The 16,970-nt window shown below is 36.0% G+C and overlaps 1 protein-coding gene across 2 annotated transcripts; it reads left to right on the forward strand.

Moving 5' to 3' along the window:
• The first annotated feature begins 10,887 nt into the window (after positions 1-10,887).
• Positions 10,888-16,495, forward strand: slitrk3a (SLIT and NTRK-like family, member 3a). 2 transcript variants are annotated; one of them, XM_058387131.1, is made up of 3 exons: positions 10,888-11,273; positions 11,573-11,676; positions 12,913-16,495. In XM_058387131.1, exon 3 carries the CDS (start codon positions 12,962-12,964, stop codon positions 15,575-15,577), a length of 2,616 nt encoding a protein of 871 aa, XP_058243114.1. In that variant the 5' UTR covers positions 10,888-11,273; positions 11,573-11,676; positions 12,913-12,961; the 3' UTR covers positions 15,578-16,495. The 2 variants fall into 2 exon arrangements, with proteins under 2 accessions (XP_058243114.1, XP_058243115.1); XM_058387132.1 differs by lacking the exon at positions 11,573-11,676.
• Positions 16,496-16,970: the final 475 nt, after the last annotated feature.

The raw sequence follows: 16,970 nt of genomic DNA on the forward strand, positions 1-16,970 counted from the left end.
TGTCTTATAGTGTTTACCAGAGGTTCTTGAGATCCAAGAACACTATATATAGAAAACTCTAGTTATATTTCTAGGTGCAAATGATATAATGTATATGTACATTCTTTCCAGGATGTGGGCATGACCTGTTTTTATTTATCTTATTTTATTTATCTCCTGAACTTCTAGTTTCTTTTTTTCCCTGGATATGTATCAGACAATATGATATGCAAACACACACACACACACAAACACACATACACACACACACACACACAGCAGTAGCAGAAAAAACAGCAGCATCAGTGTTTGTATTTTTGGGATAGACTCATTGAGCATTATGAACTGAACGAGACTGGCACCAGCATAGTCATTTCACTATTACCATGGCATAGAATGTGGTAACATGGTCAGTGCACTGTAAGTAGGTAAATATGTTGGAGTAACATTGTGAAAATTAAATGTGGCTTTCATTCAAAGCTGTTGAAATCTGAGTAGGTGAAAAAAATTTACGCTGTAGAAATGCTGTTAACATTTAATACCTAATGCTAATCAAACACATCTCTTAAATACCCACACTGAATGTGTTGTGCAAACATGTTGCCAGAGATGTGGCAGTGTGTGTTTACATCATGATTCAACAGAGTGGAAAAATCAGCATGGGTCAAAGCACCCATATGCGCTGCTGAATTTGGCAGGGGAATTGTGGGTAATATGGTGACCTTTATAATAACCTAGTGTAAAAAAAAAGGTAAAACCAGTCTTAATTGCCATTAAGATCACAGAAAGTATATATTCTTAAATTGTAGCTTCACCCATAGGTAATAAAGTAGCTCAGTAAATTAGATAAACTTATTTTTGATTAATAACATTCTGAATTAGTCTAGAGTTTGATATCTAGGTCAAACTGTTATATAATAGGTGCAAGACTCATTGAACTAAGTTGTTAAAACAAGATATACATCACAAGTACTTCAGTGTGCAATAGAATTAAACATAATCCTGATAGCAAGTGAGTAACGTCTCATTGCTGCCCCACATTTAACACTTCGTCTGGCACACATACGCTGATACACTGAATACAGCTGATGAACTTAACTGAACCTGACTGGCAGAACACAGCCACAACTCAGACTTGATGAAATTGGGCCACATTTGGGCCAGAAATGAAATATCACAGGTAGGGTGTAGAATTTGAACCATTTTTGGCCTGGATAGTGTTGATAAATGATACATACATTCGGTTTCTTAAAATTAACAATGTCTAGCTTTAATGCATCAAATCTTGTTTTTCTTATCAGCTTGTCAGAGCTCAACTGACCCAAGGTAACTAGAAACTAATGAGTTCACTCTCACTGAGACTGACCTGCGACAAACTAAGTGAAAACCTTGCCTAATAATTAGTATTGTCTGGATTGTGTGTATGAATGCAAATGAATGAATACCTTTACTTGTCTTTAATAATATGCAGTGTGTTCAGGTGGGTGTTAAATAACACTGTATTATCTGTTTGGAAATAGCTGCTCAGGTTTTCTCATTAAAATCCCCTTCACACACACATACACACACACACACACACACACATAAACACAAACACACAAGAAGCAGTTGGATTGTTAAATTATTACTATGTCATTATTTTGTTTTCTTTCACAGATGAGAAAAGAACACATTTTGGCAGCTTCCTTTAATTAATGTTTGTAAATAGCAAAAGAGATGGCATTAAGCATGATTGTAGCTGTTCTAAAAACTTTGATGCAGCTTTTCAAACAATACCAACTAGATTCAATGAAAACCTCATGCCTTTTGAATAAAACAAAATTTTATTTTTCCACCCAAACCCTAACATTAACCTTAATAAGTAAAAAATTTATTGTAACTAGGCATGTAGGTAAGTGAAGACAAAGGGCGAAACAAAGGCCCAGTAGCAAAAACAAAAAAAAAAAAATCATAACCCTTCATTAAACTATAGTGTAAGATTTTGCAAGTGTGAGATGACATTATTAATGTAATTTTACATATATTGAGTGTCACTGAGCACATGATTTAATTGATTCACAGCAAGTAATGTGGTATAATTGGAAATCTTTGTTGAGAAAATCTGTTTTATCCAGCAAGAGCACCTGAGTTTGCATACATTTATCTATACAATATGGCCAAAATATTTTTATTGACACCTGAAAATCACACCCATATGGGTGATTTCCAAAGTTGTAAGCATACAATTGTATTGAATATCAATAGTAGGAGTTTAATTTCAAATAGATTGAATTTCATTTACTGGAATTAACATGTTCCAGCATGGCAATGCTCCTGTGTACAAAACAAGCTTCATTAAGACATAGTTTGCTAAAGTTGGAGTGTAAAAACTTGAGTGGCCTGCACAGAACTCTGACTTTATTCCTACGGAACACCTTTAGAATGAACTGGAGCACAAAGAAAACATGTAAAGCATATGAAAACATTTACACACAGCTTTACTAAGCTCTAAATTTACCAAGAGGATTCTTATTCTAACTATGATGAAACAGAGATATATATTGATGTACTCAATCTAAAAAAAGCAAAAATATATACTAGAAAACCAAGAGAAATATACTGATGTGTTTCCCTTGTCCTCTTCATGCTGTTAATCTTCCTGATGTCCAGTGAAGAATGAAAGAATAAATCTTTGACGTAATTTCTTGTGTGACAACAGATGGACCTGCTAGAGGTCACGGAGTGTGCTGCCCACACACACACACACAGAGCACCTGTGTCTGTAAGTTCCTATCACCAGGCTCTACATGGTTTCTGCCCTCTTTGTTATTGCCAGCTGAACATTTGCCATTGCATCATTCATCTGCTTCAGCATTAAAGAAAAAGGGTGCAAAAGGTATCAGAGCAGACATAGAAGAACTGCAGTAGAATATTATTGCAGTGCAGTGAAAAAAACAGAAGCCTGCATTCTTAAATCGGACTCTTTTATATGTTCACACAGCAGTACTTTGATGGCTGAATGGAGACTAGGGGAAGTAATGAGTGTGTTTGTCTATGTTTATAAATTTTTGACTAGATATTCTCTCTGTTGCACACACACGCACACACACACACACAAATATACTCCTTTTTTTCATTTAATGTGGTATAATAATGTATTGTGACCACCTGCTTAATATTGTGTTACTGCCAAAACAGACTGACCTGTAGATGCATAGACTACACTAGATCCCTGAAGGTGTGCTGTGGTATCTGGCACCAAGATTTTAGCAGCAGATCATTTAAGTCCTCGCCTTCTTTCCAAAGGCATTTGTGACTGGTGCCATTTGTTCTCCAGGTAAGCGACAGCATGGGCACCCTGACTGGTCTGCGGCTGTGCAGCCCCGTACACAACAAACAGATGCAATGTGTATTTTGACACCTTTCTATCAGAACCAGCATTAACTTCTTCAGCAATTTGAGCAACAGTAGCTCATCTGTTGGTTCAGACCACATGGGCCAGCCTTCAATCCCCACGTGCATCAATGAACCTAGGCTGCCGATGACCCTGTCACCGGCTCACCACTGTTCCTTCCTTGGACCACTTTTGATAGATACTGACCACTGCACAATTTTCCATCACATCACACATCAGCTGTGAGGACAAAATGTTCCTATTATATCCCACCCACTAACAGGTACCATAATGAGGAGATAATCAGTGTTATTCACTTCACCTGTCAGTGGTCACAATGTTACACGTGATTGGTATATATTGTTTTTTAGTTTTTACTACAGCAATGTAATATGTTCATCTGGTCAACTGTATATCAGCTGTAAATCCAAAAATTAAATAAACCTGATATTGTGATTTAAAGCTAATAGCTGAGTATTTCATACATTTCACAATGTCTCTTCCCAATTTCTTTTATTACCCTTGCTTTCATTTCCTTCCTCTTAATTTCATTACATTTTTATTATTATTTATTATTTAACAAATAAGTTACTAATAATAATTGAGTCATAAGTTTATTCATGTGAGAAGAGTTCTGTCTGATTTTACTCCCATGATCCCTAACTTCATCTTAATTTTAAATGTTATGAATGTAAAACATTAGAAACTGAAGAGTATAAACTTTGGGCATTTTACTGTCAGTCACCACAGTTCCTTAACTTAGGAGCTGTTTACCTTTCAGAAATAATAATAATGCATTTTTAAACAACTAGACCCTGTGAAAAAAATACCATGGGATCGTTGTGTTCAAAGCACACTATACTTGATATTATCTCTTTTGTTCACAAAAGAGAGAATAATGTTTGCTTCTCACATTAGAGTTTTAGTTCTCACAGCTGTGGTCCAGATCTTATTTTCATGTTTGGTGAGTGTCTGGTCGGGATTATATTGTCATGCCAGGCACACCTTATTGACTATCAAAGAACTTTGACAATCCACATGAAACCAAGGGGATGTCAGTAAAATATTTTCAGTACATTCCATTAGAATTCCATTCTTTCTTATAAACTTTAGACTGTAAATTCTACACCTAATTTTTCAATAAATTTTATCATTTAACAATTAATTACCCCTGCTTGGAGCTAATTATATTCACATTCCTGGGTACACTTCTGTCAGAATATCTTGTGACCCCACTAAGGGATGGTTGGATCTGTATGACCTAGAATCACATTGGTGAACTGAATGGTAAATAAAAGAGAATTTTTGGACCATCTTTGATGTTTTAGGTCAACTTCAGAGAATTCACTGCCAAAAATCTGGAACACTGTATGACTATCCAACCAGAATGTACCTCTCTAGGGCTTCTGAAATATTTTCTTTTCTTTTTTTTTTCTTGTTGTATATTACAGCTGGTGGATCAGACCCTGTTACATGCTTTACTGTAAGTGTATTTTAAATGAATAATGAGAAAATGTGAATGCTGACAATGTGATATATAATATATTTAATATAGATGTTACTGAATACTAATAGATTGCTCAGAATGAAGACAGTGTTGTATGGTGGCTTAGTAGTCAGCATGTTTTCTTCAAATCAGGAATTTCATTCTCATCTCCATCCTGTGTGCACAATGTTTGCATATTCTCCCCATGCAATGGGGGTTTCCTCTGGGCACTCTAATTTTACATGTGGTAGACTGACTGGCATCTCCAAATTGTCTATAGATTGGGAATGGGTATATGCATAGTTTTGAGCTGAAATGGGATGACTAGGGTGTCCCCTGCATGAGTCCCTTGAGATTCCCTGGAGACTCTAGGCTCCCCGCAATGCTGCACAGGATAAGCTGTACAGAAATTAGATGAATGAACATTAAATATAATAAGGTGAAAAGAAAGAAAGTGGAAAAAAAGGAAATAGATGTTTGTTTTAAGACCCACCCACTTCAGGTTCAGATCTGAATTCAGGGTTAATGCTGTTTGGAGCGGTTACATATCCTGATAGTGGCATCCTGATAGATTAATTTCACCAATTAAAAAAAATGCAGAAGGATGTGATTAAAAAGCTCAATAAAACATCAAACCTGTGTGTCTGTCTTAGAAAAGCACCATGATGGAATTGTCATTTAAGTTTGCTTTGTTTGAATTTGTGCTCTATTATAGCTATTATTTCAATTACTTCATCAGTTTACTTTCATCTGCTAGCTGATCAGCATTTAGCAAGCGTATAACCAGTATGACCCTGTTAAATCATTTAGTTCATATCTCAAAAGAAGTCATCTCAACTACAATATTAATGCCGTATTTGACTTCAAGGATCAAGTGTTCACTTATACAATGTGCTATACACACTTGTTAATCTTGAGGGGAAGACAACATAATACAATAAATAATATATAAGGAAATATGAGAGAATAAGGATGCATTATAAATGGTTTTGGAAGCAGGCCATGTATCAAACAGCAAAACAAAAACATTTTTGTCAGTCAGTTGCATGAAATACTCACATGTAAGAGTGTGTAAAGTGGATGAGATACCATCTACTCCTCCTGTAGCATTCCATTTGGTGTGATTTTTGCCCACAGGACTACACACCAAGGCTTGGCTATCTTCCACATCAAAGCACGACATCACTGGTGGCTTCACACCCACACACACCATGCTATTTTGGGAGTTTCTTTATCTAAACACTCTCATTTCTGAACCAGTAACTTGGCAGAGCCTGTGGTACAATATGTCCTCAGAGCACATATTTCAGAGAGATGTGAAATGAATGTGAGTGTTCATTTTTTGACACAGGTGAGGTTAGATTCTTTGCCAAATACAGTTCATTCCCAAAGTCTGAGTCCACTGCCAAGATCTGTTTTTATTTAATGAGTTATCAAAATTATCAAGGTTATTAGTTTAAAATGTCATCATTTATCATCTGTATAATTAGAAAACAGTGCATTCTTAATTTCCTGAAAGCAGTACAGACAATAACACGTTCAGAGGATATTACAGATTGATTCAATAACAGAATAACTATGGGAGCTTTAATGTGTATAGTTTTACATTTTATATATGCATTACATATTCTATAAGAACTTAGCATTTTTAGAACTACACTTGTTTGAAGCCTTGGATATTAAAACTGCTTTTGGGTAAAATATGAAACACTCACAAACACCATTTCCATTTCTTCTTAGATTTCTCAGATTTTTATAGACTTTCAGCCATTCTGGACTGTCACTAAAAGGAATATGAAAGTACCAATCAATCTATACTGTCCAGATGTTATGGAACACCTGGATGGTTCCCTGCTTGAACACCACCCAATCTATTGTTCTGCTTTCCGGCCAATTTCAGATCTTTCCTGTTCCACATGTTCTCCTGATTATCAGTTCTATATTTACCTGTCAAGTTGAACTTACCTTTGCTGAGTCTTTGGTTGAATTTGGTTGATGTTTGGATGTTGTGCTCTGTGTTAGTTTGCTGTTTTATTTTGTTCAATAGTGTTTTTTGTGATGTTTTTTGATTTATGTGTGTTTATTCAAATTTATATTAAAAGCACATAGAGACGTATGGAGTCAGCAAATGACAAAGCAAAAGCCATTATTACCACTGGTTTAGGTAAATACAGTGTTTTTTTTTTTAATGAAATATATAAACAATATATAAGCAATTAGTAAAAAAAAATGCTAATGCCAATCATGCATTTCAAAACAGCTAAAAAATTACATTAATGTTAGACAACTACTGAATTTAAATCCTGCTGTATACACTGAATGGAAATTTGGTGAGATGTAAGATACTGAAGGAAAGTAGTAAGAACAATTTGGCCTGAGGACAGTGTGAGTGGAGGTTGATTGACATGTTCATGTTCCTTTTTGTGCTTTGAGAGTTCGTGATAGCTGACAGATAAAAATTTTGACATGTCTCAGGAGGAATGGAAAAGACCTGTGGGAGGCCTGTGCCACTTTCTTCCCCAAAGCATTTCTATCCTCAAGAGGACAAAAAAAGAGGAAGAAATTGAGAAAAAGAGGACGAAACACCTCTTCATGGACACAATAAAGCTTCACTCCCATACTCCCAAGTCTATTATACAAACTGCCATTATTTTAAACTCACTGTACTCTTTCAATGTCAAGGGATAGGAACGGATAGAATTTTGAATTTCTGAATATACAATTGGGTCTAGAGGTTTAGGTTGTCTAATTAAGTAATATAAAATTTTAACTAATATAAAAGTATTGCCCAATCAATATTTATTTTTTAAGAACACAAAGAATTAAATGTGAACATGGTGTCCTGAACTAGATTGGCATCCCATCAAGGGTGAATTCCTGCTTCAGTATTTTCAGGATATACTCTCGGTTAACTGTGATCTTAATGATAATAAAGCTGTTGTAAATGAATGAATGACTGAATGAATGAATGAATGAATGAATGAATGAATATACAATAATGAATGCACATTCAAATATATTTAGTTCCAATTAACACTATTATCTCCCTAGCTCTCATTCATATTACTGATATTGATATTAAAGTTTTAAATTGGTATTAAAATGTAATGCATTTTTACTCAGGTGATACTGAGTAAAAATATATTAGTGTAGTATAGTACATTAGTTAGTACAATATATTAGTTGAGAATATAATACTCATAAACTCATTAAGATATTGCTTGTATTTTATTCAAAAATCTATCTGAATAGTCTATTTACACATTTTTTTTTCTTGTTTCCTACTGCCTGGTTTTCAGCTCCATTCTGATCTATTCAGAATTGCACTATATAAGTTGACACATTATTTCACTTCTATGTGCACTTAGGGTCATTGTTAACAATTTTTCTCATATTTTACAGGTATACTGCTTTTGATTAGTACAGAATCTCTTTTATTAGTTTCTAACAATGGATTTCCACTACGTACTCTAAGTTGTTGTAAGATTTAATAATGTGTTAATAATAAAATAACAACTACAAAAATGTGGATATAAATATTTTCTTGAACTATATGCACTGACGCTAGAGTTGTAACAGGATTGAAAAAATTAAGGTGGTACAAAACAGGAAAAGAAGTCTCAGAAAAAATTATCACACCATATACTGCCTTCAAACAGTCAGTCATGTAATCTCTTAAAACACACAGTAAATGATGTAAATTGTTTGGTTATAATTCCTGTGCCATCATCGCTGCAATTTTCATTTAATAATATTATCATGTTTTTGACATGTAGTGAATGATTATGCAGTCTTGTTTGGTAAAATAGAATGTAAACATAGAAAAACTCTACTTTACCAAGGATACTGGATGGAAGAGGCACTAAAAGCAAAATGGTGAGAGCAATTTGGCACAAAAAAAAGCTTGAGTAAAGATTGATTGGTATGTTTGTGTTCCATTTTTTTTTTTTTTTATGAGAGTCCAGTTTTATTTGAGAGTCCAGGATGGCAGATAGACTAAAGAAGTCTGACACACTTGGTGACTGGAAAAGGTCTGTGGGAGTTTGCCTCTTTGTTCCCAAAATTTTCTCATCCCTAGAACCAAAAGGAATAAATAGACATGCATACTTCAGACTCTACTTCTTCTTCTTATGTTCTTCTAAGGGTAGTTTCCCATCTTCCATCTGTCTTAGTTTCCCATCTTCCATCTGTCTTAAAACCCATAACAAGTGGGAAAATGGTCAGAAAAGAAAATAGTTCATAAATATTTAACAGAAAATGGAGAATGGAGTATTCCAGTATAAATGTGAATGGAACCAAACAAGTCTGAAACTGAGAAGACATGTATGGAGCAATGAGTGGTCTGACTGATAGGCTGACAGGAGAAGAAATAAAATAAAAAGGCTCTCTTGCAGGAGATTGAATGACAGCTTTACACACCACTGTTCACCAAGAGGCACCTGCAGCTCTTCAACATACTGTTATAACCACTTTTAGTCCCCCCTGTCTGTCTCTGTTTCAATGACAGTAAATACAGTATTTGCTTCTTGCCTTGAAGGACCAGCTGAAGTCCTCCAGGTGATGTCCTACTGGGGAATTAGGTTGTGTAACTACCCACCCAGATCAAAGAAAAGAACTCACACTTCCTCTCCTGTAACCTGTTTGGTATGGGTTATAACAAGCAAGTAATCAGGAGTCTTCTGTTAGTATAACTGAACAATGAGAAACACACTGAGGGGGAAAAGGATGGGATTAATAAAACTAATAACAAGATTAATGCTTAATACTACTACTTCTACAACTACTACTACTACTAAGAGTAATAATTTATTTATTTATTTATTTATTTATTTATTTATTTATTTATTTATTTATTTATTTATTTATGTATGTACACAGACCTAGAAGTGACTTAGCCAGTCCAGACAACCCAGCACAGACTAACTCAGGCATAGGGAGAACATAAACATAAACTCAGACAGCAACCCAAACACATGATCATATTGCTACAAACTGCGCTACTGTGTAACCTTAATAATAATAATAATAATAATAATAATAATAATAATAATAATAATAATAATAATAATTTACACATCCAAATTGTATTATTATATATATATATATATATATATATATATATATATATATATATATATATATATATAATATAAAAGTAACCTTTTAGGACTAATCCTGTATATATATAAATATATATATATATATAAATATATATATATATATATATATATATATATATATATATATATATATATATATTATTGTATCTAATCAAACTGAATTTTAATGGTCATAGCAAGTATCAAAGAGGTTTGATACTTTAAAATGATATTTAAATGGTTTTATTTAATATTAGTGTGTCAAATTAATGAGCAACACTGTAACTATGAATTAAGCCACACACAATAACAAAACATCTATAATAATAATAATAATAATAATAATAATAATAATAATAATAATAATAATAATAACAATAATAATAATAATAATAATAATAATAATAATAATAATAATAATAATAATAATAATAATAAATCCTTTCCATTCTGCATCTGCACCTGATTATAGTGTGTGTGTGTGTGTGTGTGTGTGTCTGTGTAGGAGAGGTGGAGTCACAGATCTCGGTTGCCCACTACAGGACAGCAAAAAAATAACAGATCTGCTGAAGAGAGATCGGAGTGGAGACAGAGAGCCTTTCATGAGTTCAGCCTGCTGCAGAAAGATCGAAACCAGACTGAGAGAGAGAGAGAGAGACAGAGAGAGAGAGAGAGAGAGAGAGAGAGAGAGAGTACACAGCTGCGTATCCTTATAGACTAGAATAATTAGGAATAAATGACAGAAGACAATAAAACTAAAAACAGTAGATATATAGTTATGACTCCAATTTTCCTCCAGAATAAAATCCCACAAGTACCGTTACCTGGAGATGCACTGATCTACACCAAATATATAACCATGCAGAGAGAGAGAGAGAGAGAGCAATAAAGAGAGAGAGGCTGATGCACTCCCTCCTCCTCCTCCTCCTCCTCCTCCTCCTTCCTTCAATCTCTCATCCTCCCTCCTGCTCGCTTTTCTTCAAGCTCATTTCACAGTGAGGTCTCACATCGTACCGATGTACAGTGTCTCCTCTGCGAAACCACATTGAGTTGATGCTGCTGCTGCTCTACAGACATGAATAAAGCTGTATTTCCGTCACTACTACATCTGAACCGCAACCATAGACCAACCTAACGGAGTAGAGAGGAAAAAAAGGGACATTGCATTCCACTCACGTCTTCACTTCTTCTCGTTTGCCTGAGAAGAGCAAGGAGAGCTAGAGAAAGACAGAAATCTACAGAGGAGACAATGCTCAAGACGGAGAGATCCAACAAGCTTTAAACTGTTTGATGCCCCTTTTTTTGTGGAAGCTACTGAAGTCCGTTAGGAAAAGAGGTGAGTGTTGCCCTGAATCCTCGGATGTGGGAGGACAAATGCATCTCAGTCTCTATTTTTAATCCAGACCTGCTCTCTGCTCATTGATTTCTGCCATCAGAAGGACCTCGCTATATGATGTTAATCTTTGCAGGAAAAAAGACTACATTATTCTGATTGTCTTTAAACAAACAAACAAACAAAAAATTCTGATTTTATACCGCAATAGGTGTGGATTTATAATGCATGTGCAATTATTGAGAGATATTGCAGTTGGTGAACCCTATAGAAAGATTTTTTTTGTTGTTTTTTTGTTTCAGTGCATGTCTCCCTCCAGTCTTAAACCACCAGAGCACTTGTCTCTACATCCATCCTGGCACAGGAGATGTAAAGTTGGATCCCACTGAAAAAAAAAAAATACAGAGTAGGTACCTGCAACATTGGGAATAGACGTGACGTTTTATTGTGAGGTGACCATTTGAAATTTTGGGATTTCAGAATGCATCTTCATGCACACACACACACACACACAAATGCCGAGACATAGGCTTTGCCTGGCACAAAGTGTGCTATTCATCTAAGGCGGCAACTACCATTTTCCCCCATTATGAATGGATGCTAAATGGAAGTCTTTCATCCTTTTGGAAAGCACATTTCTTATCAAAAATCTGGGACTGTAACACGTTTAGCAGATCTCATCTATGATTGTCTCCACCAATGTGCCGATAGCTAATTAAGTGTGTTCAGCATGTGGAAATGCAAAGAGACTTATATACGCATTGCTAATCTGATAGGAGACATTTTTAGGAATGTAACAGCATCTCTATCTATCTATCTATCTATCTATCTATCTATCTATCTATCTATCTATCTATCTATCTATCTATCTATCTATCTATCTATCTATCTATCTATCTATCTATTTTTAGCTAGCTAGGTATCTATCTATCTATCTATCTATCTATCTATCTATCTATCTATCTATCTATCTATCTATCTATCTATCTATCTATCTATCTATCTATCTATCAGATTTCCTGAGTATTGAGAGGTGATAAAAAAGCTAACATAACGATCCTTGTCTTGTAAACTCAGAAGTAGAATACAGATCACTGCCTGAAGTGTTAAGTTGCTAAATGTCCGCTCTGTCCCACTAACTGTGTGTGTGTGTGTGTGTGTCTGTGCGTGTTTGTGCGTGTTTGTGTGAAGGTGGGTGGATGAGAGAGAATGAGAGATAGAGCGAGAGAAGATGAGAACTCCTGTCTGATCTGATAGATGTGAAGACCAACATGATTAATTGGAGGAACAGTTGTGGTATGATATGTGTTGTCACTGGAAAGACAAATAACGTGCAACCTTTCCAGAAAAATCAAATGATTTGGCTGTAAACATGGGCGTGTACTTTGTCCCAACAGAACTAGAACATCGCGTCATCATTACGCTCATCTTGATTTTTGTACTGAATTGCATGTAATGCAGGTGCTTAATTGAGACAGTAAGATTTAGGTGGAATTTTATCTATACATTTTATATTGTCCCAACGATTGTATGTGCCAATGTATATAATTTTCCCATACATTTCCAACAATTTCTCTTAAGCATTGCAAGCCACTTACCCAAGTACTTATGTTTCTTATTCTTCTCTCTATGTCTGTTTTAGTGCAGTGAAGTGGCACCCAGCCGCAACTTCATCAGGTTTTGGAGGAAGGATGCTGTGGGTAACCCTGCTAAGCACAATAGCTTTAGGGTGGACTACGCCAATCCCCTTGCTGGATGAGTCTGAGGAAATAGATGAGCCTTGCTTCGACCCTTGCTACTGTGAAGTCAAGGAGGGCATTTTTCATGTGCACTGCGACAGCAAAGGATTTACAAATGTCAGCCAGATTTCCCAGTCATGGACAAGGCCCTTTAAGCTTAATTTGCAGAGGAACTCCATGCGCAAGCTGTACTTTAACAGCTTTTTGCACCTCAACAATGCTGTGTCACTCAATTTGGGAAACAATGCACTGCAGGACATTCACGCTGGTGCATTCAATGGGCTGAGTATTTTGAAAAAGCTCTTTCTACATGAGAACAAACTGGAGGTTTTCAGAAATGACACTTTTCTTGGACTTGAGAACCTTGAATACCTTCAGGCAGATTACAATGTCATAAAGAAAATAGAAAGTGGTGCTTTTCGAAACCTGCACAAACTCAGAGTGCTTATTTTGAATGACAATTTGATACCCATGCTCCCTAATTTCTTATTCAGGTCTGTATCATTAACGCACCTTGATTTGCGTGGAAATCGGTTAAAGACTCTTCCATATAAGGGGATGCTGGAGTATGTGGGTCGCAGTCTGATGGAGATTCAGCTTGAGGAAAATCCATGGAACTGTGTGTGTGAGATTGTACAGCTCAAAACATGGCTGGAGAGAATACCATACACAGCTTTGGTGGGTGATATCACTTGCGAATATCCATTTCACTTTCACGGAAAGGATCTCCGTGAGATCAAAAGGAGTGAGCTATGCCCCCTGCTATCCGAAACTGAGATAGAGGTAAAACTTGGCATACCAAGGCTTCCTTTCAGTAATGAGAATATATGGCCCACCAAACCCTCATCCATGTTGTCATCTTTCCATAACACTGCCTCCTCAGTGGAGTACAGAGAGAGATATGTTAAACCAACAAAACGTCCTAGACCAACAAAAACACCTCCAACTCCACGGAGCCTTTATCCTGGTCCAAACCAACCCCCTGTACCGGGCTATCAAACAAGACCGCCTATTCCAATCATCTGCCCGACAGGATGTATGTGTAATCTACACATCAATGACTTGGGACTCACTGTAAATTGCAAAGAGAAAGGATTTCACAACATCTCTGAGCTCTTGCCACGGCCACTAAATGCTAGAAAACTCTATCTAAATGAGAATTTAATTCAGAAAATATACAGGTCAGATTTTTGGAATTTCTCCAGTTTGGATTTACTCCATTTGGGTAACAATCGGATATCATATGTGCAAGAAGGTGCCTTCATCAACCTGCCCAATTTGAAAAGTTTATATTTGAATGGTAATGACATTGAAAGGTTGACTCCAGGGATGTTCCGTGGTTTGCAGATGCTAAGCTACCTTTATTTAGAGTACAATGTTATTCGAGAAATTCAACCAGCTTCTTTCAGCCTGATGACAAACTTGCAACTGGTTTTTTTGAACGACAACCTGCTGCGCACACTTCCTGTTGATGCTTTTGCTGGCACCTCCCTGTCTAGGCTAAATCTACGCAACAATTATTTCCTCTATCTGCCTGTGAGTGGAGTGCTGGAGCACCTTGACTCCATTGTACAGATTGACCTGCACCAGAACCCATGGGAATGTTCATGTGACATTGTTCCACTTAAGCAGTGGATTGAGAAACTTAGCTCTGTCATTGTGGTCGGAGAAGTAATTTGCAAGACTCCGGAGTTTGCTTTTGGCAACGACCTTCGCACCCTGGAACTCGAGCTTATCTGCCCAGAAATGAAATTTTCTGCTGCTTCTCCTGGACTAGCTAATGATGCCACTTCCACCAGTGACTCTGGATTAGGACAAGCCCCTTCCACGGGAGCCATACCACTTTCGGTTCTCATCCTCAGTCTTTTAATCTTGTTTATCTCTGCTGTCTTTGTTGCTGCTGGCCTATTTGCTTTTGTACTAAGGAGAAGAAAGAAACTCCCATTCAAAAAGCGACAGGAAGTGGTGGATTTAACCGGGATCCAGATGCAGTGCCGGATATTTGAGGAACAACAAACCTCACCTGAGAAACCTGCTTCTGGCCATGTTTATGATTACATACCACACCCTGTTACTCAGATGTGCAACAATCCTATTTACAAACCACGTGAAGGGGAAATAGATGGAGAACGGTTTTCAGAGACAAAGGAAAACAGCAGTAATTATCGAACTCTGTTGGAGAAAGAGAAGGAATGGTCTATGGCTGTATCAAATTCTCAACTTAACACCATTGTCACGGTCAATCAGTCTGGAGATGTGCCTGGATTTCATGAGAATGGTATGGTTTGCCCCACGGTGATTGACAGCCAGAGACAAACTCCAACCATGGGGTTTGTAGACTGCCTTTACGGTACCGTTCCAAAATTAAAGGACATGCACGTTGCACATGCACATCCCCCAGGAATGCAATACCCTGACTTGCAGCAAGATGCCAGATTAAAAGAAACTCTACTTTTCACTGGGGGAAAGGGATTTCCAGAACAAAATGAATACCTCGAGTTAAGGGCCAAACTCCAAACCAAGCCGGATTACCTCGAAGTCTTGGAAAAATCATCATATAGGTTCTGATGACAGAGTAAGCTCACTTCCATATATAGCAACCCCCAACTGCGACCAATACAAAAATATTGAAAAAAGCATGATTATATATATATATATATATATATATATATATATATATATATATATATATATATATATATATATATATATATACATATATATATAATCACAAAAAATATTTTCCCCCAAATTACTTTGGAGGAAAGGCCATACTCAGATATTCAATGAAGTGCCTTTTTTCAGAGTAGCCAGCAATGTTATGACCCTTATTTTTATACAGAACAGATTTGTTTGTGCCATGGATGGCATGGGGAGAGCGTGACACAGCATTACAACCGCATGACTGCGGGAGAAACGTCACATCTTCACCTTTTTTTCCTCTCTCATGCACATTCGGATATTTGCCCAAAGGCCTGGCACAGTTTGTAGAATATTGCAGCTTGCTGCATGCATTCAACTGCAGTGGTGGGTACTGCTGAAAATAACAGATACTTCAACTTCAGTGAAGATACTGTGCAACGCATTACTATTTGGTGGTCTATTTATTTTATATATTATCAAAACAGACATGAGAAGTCCTCTTGCAAAGACGCACCCAAGGATCAATGTTTGTGAATACATAACAACACTCAAGATTTTATGGAATTTAACGCACTTTCGTAAGACAACCATGCTTCTGGATATTACCACTAACGGCTTTGTAGGAAACACTTTTAATGTTTTCTCTCTCACACAAAGATTTAAAAAGAAAATGTGCATATATTTATTCTGTAATTTCAGTGAGAATTTAATTGTAAAGGTAATGTTAAATCTATGTATAGTGATTATGCGTCTGGTATAGCCTTCTTAATAAAAGAAGGGGGTACAGACCCTCTTAAATGAAATAAAAATGGTATTGATCAATACCGTTTTGGAGAAGTACAATTCATGTAGTGCTCTTGTGATGGCATATGGTGCTGCATTTTTTATTATTTATTTATTTATTTATTTATTTATTTATTTATTTATTTATTGCTGTAAAGCAAATTAGAATATGCCTATAAACCTACTGCGGTCTGCGCTGTGCATTAAATAAACCTACTGCTGCTATCCAATGTAAAAAGCAGGCCAGTATGGGCTAATATTTCTTATATATATAAAAAATAGTACAATACATACACACACACACACACATACATATATATATATATATATATATATATATATATATATTTATTTATATATATATATATATATATATATATATATATTTTTTTTTTATATAGACACATATATAGATTTAGTCTCATTCAGACTAAATCACCAGCTAGGAGGGTAAATTTACAGCCAATCTGTGAGATTTGCAGTCTTTGGCAGCTGTCACTACTGATTCTGTCCACAGGAGGGCAACAGCAAGACA

Source organism: Hemibagrus wyckioides, linkage group LG04, assembly GCF_019097595.1.
Source record: "Hemibagrus wyckioides isolate EC202008001 linkage group LG04, SWU_Hwy_1.0, whole genome shotgun sequence".
Taxonomy (NCBI): domain Eukaryota; kingdom Metazoa; phylum Chordata; class Actinopteri; order Siluriformes; family Bagridae; genus Hemibagrus; species Hemibagrus wyckioides.

Coding starts and splice junctions, on each gene's coding strand:
- slitrk3a (XM_058387131.1), top strand. CDS start 12,962: ATGCTGTGGGTAACCCTGCTAAGCACAATAGCTTTAGGGTGGACTACG.